Source organism: Schistocerca serialis, chromosome 5 (assembly GCF_023864345.2).
Source record: "Schistocerca serialis cubense isolate TAMUIC-IGC-003099 chromosome 5, iqSchSeri2.2, whole genome shotgun sequence".
In the NCBI taxonomy this organism is placed as follows: domain Eukaryota; kingdom Metazoa; phylum Arthropoda; class Insecta; order Orthoptera; family Acrididae; genus Schistocerca; species Schistocerca serialis.
In genome coordinates, this window is record NC_064642.1 from 143,001,970 (window position 1) to 143,018,149 (window position 16,180).

The following is a 16,180-nucleotide window of genomic DNA, read 5'->3' on the forward strand; positions in this document are numbered from 1 at the left end:
AAGAGGCATACATCCACAGGGAGAAAACACAGCACTCTCTGCTTAGTAAGGTAGTGAGCCTTAGCAGGGAGACACGTAAAAGCAATAACGTTGGTCTATGAATGGTGGTGTTTAAATTGTTGCAGCACCCACCGGTGATCCTGGATAGCGACTGCTACGTCCCTGGTCCACCACGGTACCAGTCGATGACGAGGGGGACGTGTGGATAGGAGGATAGCAGTGCCAGTGGCATGTAGAATAGTGGCAGAGATGTCTTGCACGACCACATCAATGCAATCCGAGAGAGAGGTGACAAAGTGCACAGCAGATGTTATAAAGGCCAACTGGCTCTGTGGAATGCCCAAAGTGAGGGCCCGTCTGCCTGGCGGCAGGAGGAGAATGATGGAATCCCAGGAAAGTGGTTGCTGCCACAAAGATCCTGGGGTGACCTGTGTAGCGAAGACATGAGAGCTGGGCAAGAGATCGTGAGATCGATAGAAGAAAAGGTGACGTGAGTGGTACTGAAGTGGGTCTGTAATAAGTTGGTAAATTAGAAGCGCACTACCCATCGAAGTGTCACTCCTTCCACAGGGGGTGTTGTGCACTGAAGTACCCAATGAGAAGATGTGAGGGGCAGAAGTTGCTGTATTAAGGCAGCAGGTCAATGTAAGGAAATGGCCTACCTGGAGGGAGATAGACATTGCAAATAGTGATCGATGGGGTCGTTCGCACTGGTACCACTATTGCTTCCACATTGGTATGAAGGGGGATCCTGTCTCTAATGACATTGGTGCCAACCAAAGTGCAGACCCCCTCCAGATGCGATCCCAGGACTGACAGTTCCGACAGAATGTCCAATAATCATGAAATCTGGAGAGTGGGCATCACGGAAGTGCATTTCTTGAAGAGCAAGACAGAACACAGAATAAGAGGAAACAACTGTTGCACTTCACCATTCGATTATCATGTGGTGAGGATCCAAGTTAGACATAATTAAGCTGAGGGGAGGTCATGTCACCTGGTCAGTAGTCGTCACTGACAGAGATGGGGTGACATCCACAAATAAGATGTCAGACTCAGGTTGCAAGGGGGGTGATGGCACTTCTGGTGGCACCAGAGAGAGATGCAAGTTGGGGGGGAGGGGGGGTTTCCACGGCAGAAGCCCCATCACCAGTGGGCTGGAGAGGAGGGTGTGGGAACTGCAGGGGAGGGGGAGGGAGATGGGGCTGGGGTAAGGAAGGGGTATGAGGGGGAAAGGATGCAACGGAGGCAAAAGGAGAAGAAATTGACAATGGGTGGAGTCAGTCATATTTTTGGTGAGCCTCAGCATAAGTCAGGCGATTCAGTGACTTGGATTTACTTTTCTCTCTTGTAAGGTGGGTAATCTGGTAAGAGTGGACAGTGGTGGCCATGACAATTTACACAAGCAGGTGGCGGAACATGAGGGCTTCCCTCACAGTGTGTCTGCCAGACAGCGGGAAGACATCTCCCCAAAATGCAAGGACCAAAAGCACCTCATGTATGGCAGGACATACGGCTTCACATAACATTGGTCACACATAACCTTCACCTCCTCTGGGAGCGTACCTCCCTTGAACGCCAGAATAAAGGTTCCGGTAGGGGGTTGAGCCCAAGACCTCCAAGAAAAGACTGTCCCAGTGCGAAGGGGGTGTACAAACCCCTTCTACATAGAGGGCACACAGTAAGAGAACAAGAAAGGAATCTAAGACTTCCACTTCTCAGGATAAGCGTATCCAGAAAAAGCTGAGTCAAGAAATAGGGAAACAGACCTATAGTACTGCAGTTTTGGTTTTTAGGATGGTGATTATCCACTAGTCAAGATCACCTCGCAGCAGGAGCAGGTCATACAGATGGCTCTCTCTGAGAAGATTGGGGGGGGGGGGGGGGGGGGGGGGAGGGGGACACTGGTCCAGGACCCAAATTCAGAAGATTCTATCTGAATCACAGTGCTCTTATCTTTGTCTGTGAATCTGTGTACAGTGGACTGGCTTAAGGAAAAGGTGCCCCTTAATATCACCGTGGGAGGATTTGAAGCTTCTGCTAAAGACAGTGGCTGAACTCTTCAAGACTGCAGAGTTGTTAATCTGGGTGCCAAAACTCCTTAAGGACACCTCTCCAGAAACTCTGAGAAAACAGGGTCTCAAAACCCTAAAGTCTTGACAGAGGATCGGAAGGTAATCAACCGGAAGGTTGTACCAAACGGCCAAACCCTTGTGGTAGAAGTCCCTAAAGGCAATGAAGGAACAGGACCTGAGACTATCTTGCGGTTCTCGCAGGTTGCCATCAGGGTAAACAAAGACATCAGAAGTGACAATGGTGGCAAGATGGAGACTAAACGTGCTGCAGATAAATCTGCAACACAGTAAAGGGGCCACCACTGCCCCGAGTCATCTTCTGGAAAGACACGAAGTGGATGTGGCCCTCATTCAGGAATCCTACTTATATAAAGGGGTTGTATCGAGCCTCAACGGCAAAGGATGTAAGCTGGTTTATGCTAGAAATATAAGAAACTCCAGAACGTGCATTTATGCAAAAAATGGAATCCCCTTCATGCCCATGGCGGACTTTTGTTCCAGGGATTTAGTGGCCATCAGGATGTGACAACGTGAGGAAGGTATCACGAGGGAGTTTGTAATGGCATACCTTCCTTACGAGGACAGTACTCCTCCTCCTGAGGAGGTGAGGAGACTGATGGAAGCCTGTGCACAACAGAGCAACAGAACAGGTTGGATGCAATGCTATGGCCCACAACTTAGTGTGGGGCAGCACCAACACCAACAGTAGATGTGAGAACCTTCTAGAATTTCTTCTAGTTAATACCTTAGAGATCCTCAATAGGGCAAGGAAACTACATTTAGAAATATAAGAAGGGAAGAGGTAATTGACATAACCTTCGGTTCCACTTTGATGGGTAGTTATATAAAACAATGGCACGTAGCTTTAGAGCCATCCTCATCAGATCACATGTATATTAAGTTCGAGGTTGAAATGGGCATTAGACAGATCATGTCCTATAGGAATCCCAGAAAAATGGACTAGGAGGTGATTAGGAGAGACCTTAACTCAAGCCTATCAGAAGTCAGTACTTCGATAAGGAAACCAGTACATCTACATCTACATTTATACACCGCAAGACACCCAACAGTGTGTGGCGGAGGGCACTTTACGTGCCACTGTCATTACCTCCCTTTCCTGTTCCAGTTGCGTATGGTTCGCGAGAAGAACGACTGCCGGCAAGCCTCCGTGCACGCTCAAATCTCTATAATTTTACATTCATGATTTCCTCAGGAGGTATAAGTAAGGGGAAGCAATATACTCGATACCTCATCCAGAAACGCACCCTCTCGAAACCTGGACAGCAAGCTACACCGCGATGCAGAGCACCTCTCTTGCAGAGTCTGCCACTTGAGATTGCTAAACATCTCCGTAACGCTATCACGCTTACCAAATAACCCTGTGACGAAACGCGCCACTCTTCCTTGGATCTTCTCTATCTCCTCTGTCAACCCGAGCTGATACAGATCCCACACTGTTGAGCAATATTCAAGTATAGGTCAAACAAGTGTTTTGTAAGCCACCCTCCTTTGTTGATGGACTATATTTTCTAAGAACTCTCCCAATGAATCTCAACCTGGCACCCGCCTTACCAACAATTAATTTTATATGATCATTCCACTTCAAATCGTTCCGTACGCATACTCCCAGATATTTTACAGAAGTAACTGCTACCAGTGTTTGTTCTGCTATCATATAATCATACAATAAACGATCCTTCTTTCTATGTATTCGCAATACATTACATTTGTCTATGTTAAGGGTCAGTTGCCACTCCCTGCACCAAGTGCCTATCCGCTGCAGATCTTCCTGCATTTCGCTACAATTTTCTAACGCTGCAACTTCTCCGTATACTACAGCATCATCCGCGAAAAGGCGCTTGGAACTTCTGACACTATCTACTAGGTAGTTTATATATACTGTGAAAAGGAATGGTCCCATAACACTCTCCTGTGGCACAACAGAGGTTACTTTAAGATCTGTAGACGTCTCTCCATTGAGAACAACATGCTGTGTTCTGTTTGCTAAAAACTCTTCAATCCAGCCACACAGCTGGTCTGATATGCCGTAGGCTCTTACTTTGTTTATCAGGCGACAGTGAGAAACTGTATTGAACGCCTTCCGGAAGTCAAGGAAAATGGCATCTACCTGGGAGCCTGTATTTAATATTTTCTGGGTCTCATGAACAAATAAAGCTAGTTGGGTCTCATACAATCGCTGTTTACGGAACCCATGATTCCTACAGAGTAGATTCTGCGTTTCCAGAAATGACATGATACGTGAGCAAAAAACATGTTCTAAGATTCTACAACAGATCGATGTCAGAGATATAGGCCTATAGTTTTGCGCATCTGCTCGACAACCCTTCTTGAAAACTGGAACTATCTGTGCTCTTTTTCAATCATTTGGAACCCCCCGTTCCTCTAGAGACTTGTGGTAGATGGCTGTTAGAAGGGGGCAAGTTCTTTCGCGTACTCTGTGTAGAATCGAATTGGTATCCCATCAGGTCCAGTGGACTTTCCTCTGTTGAGTGATTTCAGTTGCTTTTCTATTCCTTGGACACTTATTTCGATGTCAGCCATTTTTTCGCTCATGCGAGGATTTAGAGAAGGAACTGCAGTGCGGTCTTCCTCTGTGAAACAGCTTCGGAAGCAGAGTTTGAGGAGGTAGCAGAGGCAGTGACCTCTGCCATCATGACCTCATACCACGACAACTGCTCAATCACAAAGAAGTGCACGAATAGGAATGAATCTTGGTGGGACAACAACCTGGTATCACAGAGGGAACAGGTACAAAGACTTTTAACCTCGCAAGAAGGAAAGGACAATGGGTAGAATATAGGGAGGCCCTTGTTAAATACAATCTTGCAATTAAGCAAGCAAAGCAGGCATCCTGGAAGGTATTCTGTGAGGAGATAGAGGTTATGGCTGTTCACGCCAGACTTCACAAAATCCTCACTAGGATACCAATTAATCCAGGAGGAACTTTAAGGAAAGAGGAAATATACAACACTGGAATTACTCCTCAAGACTCATTTTCCTCAATGTCCTGACATACAACACAGACCAGGGCAAGGTAACCTGGGAGATATTGGTTTTCAGATATTCGAAGGGAGAACTGGGAATCTGTCGGAGACTGTGTGGACCATAGATGAATCCATTGAGCGCTGGGAACATTCAAACCGTTCAAGTCAACTGGCCCAGATGGAATTTTTCCAGCGCTCCTGCAACAAGCAGGAGTGAATTTAATAAGATCCCTGTGTAGGTTACTTACGGATAGCCGAGCAGCAGGAATCATTTCTACTGTCTGGAGGGCAGTGATGGTTGTCTTCATTCCAAAGCCAGGGAGAATTGATCATACCAGGGCCATGGATATGAGAACAATCAGTCTGTCCTCCTTTCTTCTTAAAACATTAGAAAAACTGGTCAACATGCATGTTAGGAAGAGGAGATTAACTATGGTCCCTCTACACATTAACCAACATGCATAACAGCCAGGAAAATTGGGTGAAACTGCACTTCACCAACTTGTTCGGAAAGTGGAGAAAGCACTACACTTTCAGGAAGTAGCCCTCTGCATCTTCTTGGTCATCGAAGGAGCTTTTACCAACACGACCTTTGAATCGATGGTTACAGCAGCAGAGGTGCATGGCTTGGAGACCACAATTTGCAGGTGGATTGGAGCCATTCTTAGTGGTAGAAAGGTAGAAGCCACCACGATGCAAGAAAAAATGGTAATCAACACGACCAGAGGCTGTCCTATCCACAAGAAGGAGTCATGGCCCCTCCACTGTCGAACCTTGTGGTGAATGAACTCATTGTAGAATTAAACTTTAGACAGTACTTTTGCCAGAGATACGCAGACGATATTTGCAAATTTTCAAGTACAGTCGGAGTTATGGCACAAGGAGCATTGAACATTGTGCAAAATTGGTGCAGGAAAGAGGATCTAAGGGTCAGTCCTAAGAATACTGTTGTAGTACTATTTACGAGGAAGCAGATCCGACACACATATCAGAATCTCAAGCTTCTCGATGAAACACTACCAGTGAAGGGGATAGTGAAATATCTAGGGGTAATCCTGAATGAGAAACTATCATGGAACCCTCACATAAGGAGCACCTGTTCCTATGCGAAAGGTACTCTAATGAGTACCAGGAGAGCTTGTGGTAAAACCCGGTGATTAAGCTCAAGAGTATGTACTGGATATATACCACAGTAGTTAACCTATGATCACTTATGGGGCTACAGTGTGGTGGAAAAAGGTAGAATAGCGGGTAGCTGCTAATTAGCATGCTAAGATGCTGAGATTGGCCTGCTTAGCCATTACAGGCAGAATTAGCAGCACCCACTGCTGGGATGGGAACCATGCTGGACATGTCCCCATTAAACCTGTGGGTAAAGATGGAGGCAGCAGATGGAGCACACTGGCAATCACTGGGGTATCCAGGATCTCACACTAAAATACTGAGTGAGTAGACATAGGTATGGTTGGAGAAATGCCCGCCAACTATATAATAACTCCCAGCTGCTTCAACTAGCCTTTCAACGTAGTAACTGGAAGAAGAAATCTCTGGGAGAAGAAAATTTGACATCGTACTGGGGACATAGTCTGGTTCACTTATGGTTCGAAAACAGACCAAGGTGTTGGGGCTGGGGTATAAGGAGTGTAGCAAAGGCTAGAAAGTTCAATCTCTCTAGGGACTATGGGCACTGTGTTTCAAGCAGGAATATCTGGTATCAGGGTGTGCGTGGATAAGAATTTATGGAGGTGCTACAGAGGTCATAGAATTTTCATTTATTCAGGCAGCCAAGCAGCCCTGAAAGCACTGGCAGCCTCTGCAACAAGATCAAAGATTGTGGCAGAATGCCACAAAGTCCTTGTGGAGTTAGGGGAAAACAATAGGGTAACCCTATTATGGGTACCTGGTCACTCAGGGATTAGTGATAATGAGCAAGCCAATAGGTTCACCTGGATAGGAGCTGTGACACCTTTTATTGGACTGGAACCTGTACTGACAATCGCCAAGGCAACAATCAAAATAAAACTACGAGAGTGGACAAGAAGACAGCATGTAGAATATTGGGCTGAGATCCAAAAGCACAAAAAAGGCAAGGTATTGATGCTGAAGCCATGTTCTAAGAGAAGTATCTCAATCCTGGGCCTGAACAGGAAAGAAATGAAACTCATTGTTGGACTATTGACAGGCCATGGGAATATCAAAAAAACACCTACATACAATGGGGATAATAGAAGAAGACCCCAAATGCAGGATGATTGGTGTGGGCAAGGAAACCGCATCACATTTGAATTTCAAATGCGAGGCATTGGAGATTAAAAGTCACAGAATATTCGAATCAACCAGACCTGAAGAAATTGTGTCTAGTAAAGCACTGGTAAAGGATCTCCTCGCACTGTTCAGAGGCATTGGTTGGCTTTACTAGAGACACAGGGAACGATACCGCACAATACATTCTGTTTCAATTCGGGCAGCAGTGGGCTTGACCGATGTTTTTGCTTCCCTGATAAAATCAAATCAAAATCAAGTCAAGGTCTTGGCATCAGTGTGTTTGTCTTAAGACTCTTCTGCACACGTCAAATAAAATTAACACTGCATTGCTCCAGACTAGTCCAGAGTTCATGAAAAATCACTCCCTGGACCATTTTCAAAGACTGATGACAAGTAATGGACACCAGGACATCGCCAAGACGACCACAAGCTCGAAGAGCTGCATATTGGGTGGCAGAAGCAGCTTTGATCAACACGGAGCCCGACTGCACCTTACTGAGAGACTCCACTTTGCCAAACTTGTCCTCAATATTCTCCGCAAAAAGCAATGGCTTTGTGGCAGTTAATGTACTAGTACAGACCACGTAGCAGGGAAAGTGTTTCATCCTAAGATGGTGAGCCTGGCCCTCCTCCCAGGATGTTACTATAGAAAGGCAGGCTTCCGGTTCCCATAAAGCAGCATCCAATGATCCTTGAACACTTGAGCAGATGGTCATTTAGGAATAGCCAGATTTTTGCAGCTTTATGCTTTTATGCGCCAAGCATCCAGCCTGATACCATCCATTACAACCAGGGGCTCTCCCCGCGGGAGCCACCCACCCATTCCATCTGGAACGGTGGCCATTGACAGGACTTTTGATGCTCCAGGATGACAAGCAAGCACTCCTTAGCATACATGGGGAGGCAACAGCTCAGGTATCAGCAGTGTGACCACTGTGTTGCCAGGGACTCAGCCAGATGGGCACGTAACAGCCTCACCACATGGACTGGCTACACATGCTGGTGACCTAGTGGGCCAGAGTGGGGCTATGACAGGGAAGTAAGGGGGGGGGGGAGGGGAGGGGAGAGAGGAATCCATGCCATAAAGACTAGGGTGGGAGTTCTTCTCCAAATGGTTCACACTAAAGACAGAAAATTTAGAAGTGGAAGTCAAACCCCAAGGGGGGACCAAAAACGCCAAAAAGGATGAAAGAAGACAGACAAGAGGAACAAAATTGCAAGGAATACTACGAACCAGGTGGGTAGCCAGGTTTATACAAATCAGTACACCGAGAGTGGGGAAGGAGGGGTCAGTGGTGAAGGAGCACACTGAAGGAAATTCAGGCTGGGAAGGAAGAATGGGCTGCAATAGCTCAGGGCTCTGTGTGTGTGCGCCATGCACAAACTCACAAAAGAACTGTGAACCCCTTGGGGGGGGGGGGGGGGGGGGGGGGGGGATGTTAGTTAATGCTTAATACTGGTTTCCCCAGGTTCTATGAAATCAATTAAGAAAGTTTCCTTGGGCATATCATTTTGTTCATATTCCACTTGCAGACAGTTATCACACTAAGTGACTTCAGCAACAATTTCATATAGCACAGCAACTCCCTAAATATTTATGTAGAACTTGACCTACACACTGATAGCAGTTTTGCACAAGAAAGAACAAATATTTTCTTAACAAAAGGTATCTCCCACAATATTTGTCACAAAAGAGTTTACCAAACTGCTTTCTGCAAAAAGCTAAAATTTGACCTAATGGGTAAAGATGAGAAAACCTGGACTGGAAATTTTGTCACTGTACTGAGAAATATACGAGACAATCAAAGATGGAAATGTGGAAAATGAAAGAATTTTCCTGTTTTGTCCTATTACTCACATCAACCCCCACTCCCTCCTTTCCCAAGACCAAGGTAACCATCATAAACAATTAGTATATCCGAGATAACTATCATAAACAATTAATATATCTACAGTGTGCAATTTGTTAAATGTTTGGAATCACTTGGTTAAAAAAAGACATTAACAAGAAATATTTGTTTTTCCATTTTTAATCTTCTTGTTAAAAAAACATTAAACTTTGTTTTAAAACTATATAAGACACTCACCTTCAAAATTGCTGGCAACTGTTCATGCGAGATGTTGACTTCGCCATAGTACATAAAATCTACCATTATTTTCAAGTCATCATATTTAACATCTTTCAGAATAACAATTGGGTGCTGGCATGGATTCATTGTAAACAGCATCTGTGTGAAGACAAAAGCATCAGATAACTAAAGCATCCGAAAAGATATGTGAAGTATAAACAAGTGTTAAGAGGAGGAACTTTTAAATCCCCAATTTTTATTATTACAGTTTCACACCCACAAAAGAAGTTCAGCTGGTAATAGAAAGTAGAAATGAGCTTCCACAACACAAAAGTAATCCTTCAGCCTCACAAAAAACACTTCTCATCAGAAGGTCTCATCAGATGTCAAAAAATATTAAACTTACAAATACCATTGCTAAATGTGTCTTAAAAGTCTGTAATTCTCAAATTAAATAATATTTACTTCACAACGTAACTCAACAAATATGTATTTAATCTCATGAGCAACTGAATTGGAGTAGTTTCTGTGTCTTGGGGAGGTTTACTCTCATCACCATGGCAGAAGGGAAGAGTCCAGGATGTCACATGACTGGGTTGAAATCAGACCTTGTCTATCACAAGTGCACGAGATGCTAATCAGCACATTTGGCTGCAACCAGATGGCGGGTCCTCACATTCGGAACACTCCATCTTTAAGATTGTGCAGGCAATGGGCTTATGTGCCACAATCATGAGTTTACTGTGAGCAGCTTGATTCGGAAAAAGCTGCTGCTGCCAGTATCAAGTAGCATGGGCAAAAATATACTTACTAATCAGGTTGCTGTAGGTCATTCTGGATTGTATCTACAGGTAGATAAACCATACTGCACCAAATATCACTCATCAATTCATTGTGGGACAATAACAGCTGGTGACCACCCATATCACTCAGAACCACTAGTTTGCTGAGGGGTACAGAAACCACCATGCCACAAGTGAACTCCTGATCACCACATGCCACAAACCACAGAGACTGGCAAGGGCCCAGGAACACTGCCCTTGGCAGCTTAAATCATGGAAGTAAGTTGCCTGGATAGACAAGTTGTTGTACATGTTGACGACATGGTATGAGTAAACAGAGAACTACAGAAGGTGATGCATCTCACTTTACAACTGAGTATCACTCAGGCACGTGGTGGAGCATGGAATGAAATGGAGCCCAATATGTCTGCCATTGTCTCTTAGCAGCCAACAACACAGGAACCCATCACCCAACCATGTGCATCCATTTGTCTGTCTACAGCACTCTTCAGGCATCACATAATTTCAAGAAGACAAAGCACCACCTGTAGCTCTGAAACCAAGCAAGAATGGTTTGAGGAACATTCTACTAACTTGAGGATGCTGGTGAGGCCTGTCAGACCATCCAGCCTTGATGCTACTGAGCATATCTGCCAACAAGTCAGTTTTGCACACATTAGATTTGAGCAGCAGCTGGGCAGTCACAAATCATGATGGCTCCCCAACTATTCCAGTGTTTCAAGGAGTCCATGCAGTGTTAACACCATCAAAAGTGAAAAGAGGTATTAAATGTTAATATGAATGTTTGTCTAATTAAGTTGCTCATGAATGTAAATTTCCATGGCTGTTTCAAGAACTGTGTCATTTCATATGAATTATTGTATTTTCTTAATATAAATCACAAGCCAATACGACTTTAGAAACTACTTGCTAAGGAAAGTAAAGAAAATTTGTTTATTGCCCAAGTGAAGATGAAGTTATTGGAGATAGATCACTTCCTAATCATTGCATTTGTTTTCCTCAATAACAATAGGAATATTTATCAAATAGAACATCACCACTATCCTGAATATCATATGCTAAATGCATAGTTTTACCAAATAATACATCAGGAGGGATGTGGCACTTTTTATGACAGGGTTCCACACTACTGTGAATCCAATTGAGCCAAGAACTCTCCATGATTTACTAATCTTGACCAAACAGTCATTTCCTAAGTGTATTTGGTTCATTCCCACTCATAGTTCCAAGAAATTCTGTCTCCTAATGAAGTCTGGTTACTGTGTTCTGTCACTTAATTGAGGCACTTTAGTCCCTACTCAATTTACCTTGTTTCACCAAAAAACCGAAGTCTCTTTTTTCCAAATTCCTCTTAACCATTTATCTAAATGTCACGATCCAATCCTTGCACCCTGCCTATCCACTCGCCTGTCCTATGAGCAACTGGTTGCAGATGAGGGGAGCATATCCACATGGCCATTTACATTGGCCGGTGAATACTGTACCTTATCTCTTCGGGTAGAATTTATTAATGGAGGCTGTGAGGGGCTAGTCAGCTACACAAAGTTGTCTCTCAACTTTCTTGCTGAACATGAGCCACAAGCTGAGTCAAAGAAAAGAAAAACATATTTGGCGCCTGGGAGGCCATGCACTGTCACAGCAGTGGGTTGTCACACACTGTGGGGCTCTAGCTAGCCACTGCCATCTTTGCAGTGGGTAGTGCAGTATAGCAGTCCAGGAACAATGGGTTTATTAAGATACTCATGCTGTCTACCTTTCCGTGGGGAGTCACTGCCATTCACCCCAGCGCCACATGTTCATGCCACTGTCACTGTTGCATACCAACTTCTCTTACAGATCATTAATTTAAGTGTGGATTTTTTAAATTACTTCATATTCACCACTGACTCCACACTTACTACAATTTCCACTATATCAAATTCGTCCCTTTGGTCACTGTCGAGTAATTACGGCTGAAAACAACATATACGTCAATGTTAAACACACTACTGACAAAAATACACTTATTTCACAGTACTGGCATAAAAAATCCAAGTTAAAATAGACTAAAAATTACTCACATGTTGAAAACAAAGTAGTAATCAACATTAATAAAAAGCATAATTATGACTTGAGCCTATATGGCTCATGCCAGCCTTTGTCTCATACACAATCTGTATAAAGGTTGGTTGGTTGTTTCGGGGACGTAGACCAGACAGCGAGGTCATCGGTCTCATCGGATTAGGGAAGGATGGGGAAGGAAGTCGGCCGTGCCCTTTGAAAGGAACCATCCTGGCATTTGCCTGGAGCGATTTAGGGAAATCACGGAAAACCTAAATCAGGATGGCCGGACACGGGATTGAACCGTCGTCCTTCCGATTGCGAGTCCAGTGTCTATCTGTATAAAGTATAAAATATATAATCATGTTATGAGAGCACATTATAAAACACACTCTTAACTAATTTTATCATTATATGACAAACCAGATAAAAAGCCACGAGATTAAATTTGTGCTTCCTGGTGATGTCAATAATAAAAACTGTACTGGTCGAAACGGGCAGGAATTGACACCAATTTATTTGCACTATTTCCACTTAACTTAAAACTTGAGAGTTATTTCGTTTTTATTATTTTCACAGAAACTTAAAATTCCAAGTACATTTTGGAAACTCAACGAAAAACGAAAATAAAGACCCGCTTAACATCAATTTCAGCACTGACAGTTAAATGTTCAGCCATTGGAGAGCATCTGGTACTACATTTGTAGCCTGGCTGTTGCATTTTGGTTGAGGTAACTGCCATTAGGTATCATCTTTACTGTGTGCTGCTTTGCATACTCAACAACAAAACACGAGCTTTCAGACTCTCTCCTATATTGCTGTTTTGGGCAATGCTTTCAAAACAGGATGGCTACAGTGGTCCTGAGTTTAACATTGAATTTAGTGGCTCAGAAAATAAAGAATGTGATGTTACTTCGTTAGAGACAGAGACACGACGTTTAGTCAGTTTAGTGGTATGAGATAAGTACATCCACTGTGCTGCACCAAGCTCCTCCAAGATTTATGTTCACAGGAAACCATTGTGAAATACATGGTTAGACTTCATACCTACATGGTAACTAAAAAATAACTTCAAATTTCACAACAATTTAGTTGAAGTCGAGTGCAGAAGTATACTCAGGATTTTATTACTGGCGAGCTTCAGAACTTTGTAACTAATTATTTTGAGCTTTAAAAGCTGTCTTTATATATCTACATGTAATGTCATTCATTAAAGGACATTTTTCACTACTAAAAATGTTTTTTTTTGCAATATAATTTGAAAAGAAAAAATGTTAGGTTAAGGGGTTACGACTCACTCTGACATCCTGACACAAAACAATTCCCTGCGTACATATTAACTTTCCAGTAATGGGAAGACAAAGACAATTGGATACTATTAACAGCAGTAAAAAGCACTAGAAAATACATTCAAATGCTACATGGTCATGAAGATATATACAACAAGTTTGATGTTACAATGTTTTCTGGATTCTGTGTAGTATGTCAAGTATTGTGTAACTTAAAAAGACAACATGTGAAGTATGGAGCTCATGCAGGCATCACACCTTATGGCATGCTTTGTGGCGTGATGCCCCCATGAGCCTCACACTTCAGATCCCATCCTTCAAGTAATACAATACAAGAGATATTATGTTGTGTGCTGACGAACAGCTTGGGAATTTTTGTAACTATGCTGTGTTACTGTATACGTTTTCATGGCAGTGTAGCATTTGAATGTATTTTCTAGCTTACTGAGATGTTTATGTTCTTTACCATCGCAAATAAAGTCTGACTGTCCTCATTTCACATTACCTTGATTAACACCTAAGAGTTTATTTATCAATGCTGGAACAGGTTTTGTATCAGGAAGCCTGCACGTCTTAAATGTAGTCCTTGGAAATTGCGTAAATATATTGGAGCCGATAACCACCAGTTCCGACCAGTACATGAACATTACTGGCACGGGCACTATGCCCAAATTTAGTTTCAGGGGTTCTTATCCTGTCTTTTATGTAACTGTAAAATCAGTTAAGAGCACTGCATTTATCTACGTGTTTTAGGAGGTGCTCTCATAATGTGATTATTTATTTTATACTTTATATACAAATGGTCTATGTGACAAAGGCTGACAATGCCATAGATGCTCACTTCATTTTTATGCTTTTTTGATGCTGTATTTTCAGCACATGAGTAATTTTTAATCTATTTTAATAAAGATTTTTCATGTTTGTATTGCGAAATGTTGGTTGATTGGTTGGTTTAAAAGAGGGGGAAGGGACCAAACTACAAGGTCATCAGTCCCTTGTTCCTAATAAAACAATGCCATAAGTGTGAGAATAAAACAGATGAGACATTTAACACAAAACGGAAAGAAAGGAGAAACCACAAGAACGAAGGAAAGGCAATGAACACCAAAAGGAACAAAAGAGGACAAGAAAACAGAGAGATGCTAGAAACAGAAGAGAGTAAAACAAGGAAGCAGATTACAGTAGCTGGCCAACCATGAGAATAAAAAGGCAAAGCCAGCCCACTCTGCAACACATTAAAACCTCCACCCTAAAAGCACTAGGGTGGAGGACACAGAGGGACAAAAGTCATGAGCTAAAACTTAGATCAAATGATAAAATCCACTCTCACAAATAAAGCATAGAACTAAATCAGCCAGTGAGGCGTTGTCAGATAAAATGAGCGGCAATGAGTCTGGTAACCCAAGATTTCGTTGCTGGGCAGTCAAAGTGGAACAGTGCACCACTGTCAACCCGGCGCTGACCGACACTGAGGCGGGTCGTCACGGCACAAGGGTAATCGTGGGTTGCCCAAGTGTGGCCAATTTGGAGCTGGCAGAGGGCAACTGATTCCCTGCAGGAGGTCCGCATGGAAGACTTCCACACATTCGTAGTCTCCTTAATGACAAGAAGTTTGTTGCACATACTGTTATGCCATTCCATCTCCCAGAGCTGAAAAACCTTGCACCATAAGTCAGAATGCACATCAGGTTCAGAGATGCTCATCCCCAGAAACGGTTTCCGCATAACATGTTTGGCTAGCCTGTCGGCAAGTTCGTTGCCTGGGATGCCGACACGTCCTGGGGTCCACACAAACACCACTGAACGATGGGGCAGGTCCAAGGCATAGATGAACTCCTGGATGGACACCACCAAAGGATGGTGAGGGTAGCACTGGTCAATAGCTTGTAGGCTGCTCAAGGGGTCAGTACAAAGAAGAAACAATTCCTCGGGAAATGAATGGATATACTGAAGTGCATGAGATATGGCCACCAGTTCTTCAGTGAATACACTGCAGCCATAGGGCAAGGAATTCTGTTCACTATGGCCTCTGTGGACAAAGGTGAAGCCAACATTACCATCAGCCATCGAGCCGTCGGTGTAAACCACTTCACAGCCCCGGAACACTTCAAGATTCGAGAAGAAGTGACAACGGAGAGCCGCAGGGTTAACGGAGTCCTCAGGGCCACGCGAAAGGTCCAGGCGAAGCTTCAGCCTACAGCTACACCACGGAGGTATATGTGAATGGACCTTGAGGAGAGGTGGTGAAGGGAAGGACTCCAGTTCAGACAGAAGCGATCGCACACGAATCGCAGTCATTAGCCCTGACCTGGGCCGCCTATGCGGGAGGTGATCCACCGTGGTTGGGAAAAGACGGTAATTAGGATGTTCAGGAGAGCTATGAATGTGTGCAACATAACTGGCGAGCAGTTGTGCACGTCTGATCTTCAATGGAGGGACTCCAGCCTCCACCAGTATGCTTGTCACTGGACTCGTCCAAAAAGCTCCTGTCGCTAGTCGAACTCCGCAATGGTGCAATCGGTCAAGCAAATGCAATGCTGAGGGCACTGCCGAATCATAAATCACATCCCCATAGTCAAGGCAGGATTGAACAAGGGCTCTATAGAGCTGCAGCAGCGTGAAGCAATATGCATC

The 16,180-nt window shown here is 43.8% G+C and overlaps 1 protein-coding gene across 2 annotated transcripts in view; it reads right to left on the minus strand.

Moving 5' to 3' along the window:
- The window catches only part of LOC126481638 (protein tramtrack, alpha isoform), a 307,056-nt gene that overhangs the window by 231,463 nt on the left and 59,413 nt on the right, over positions 1 to 16,180 (minus strand). For both annotated transcript variants that reach the window (XM_050105536.1, XM_050105537.1), the window contains exon 3: positions 9,433 to 9,573. In XM_050105536.1, the coding sequence (XP_049961493.1) occupies positions 9,433 to 9,573 (141 nt within the window). The remainder of the gene's footprint in view (positions 1 to 9,432; positions 9,574 to 16,180) is intronic.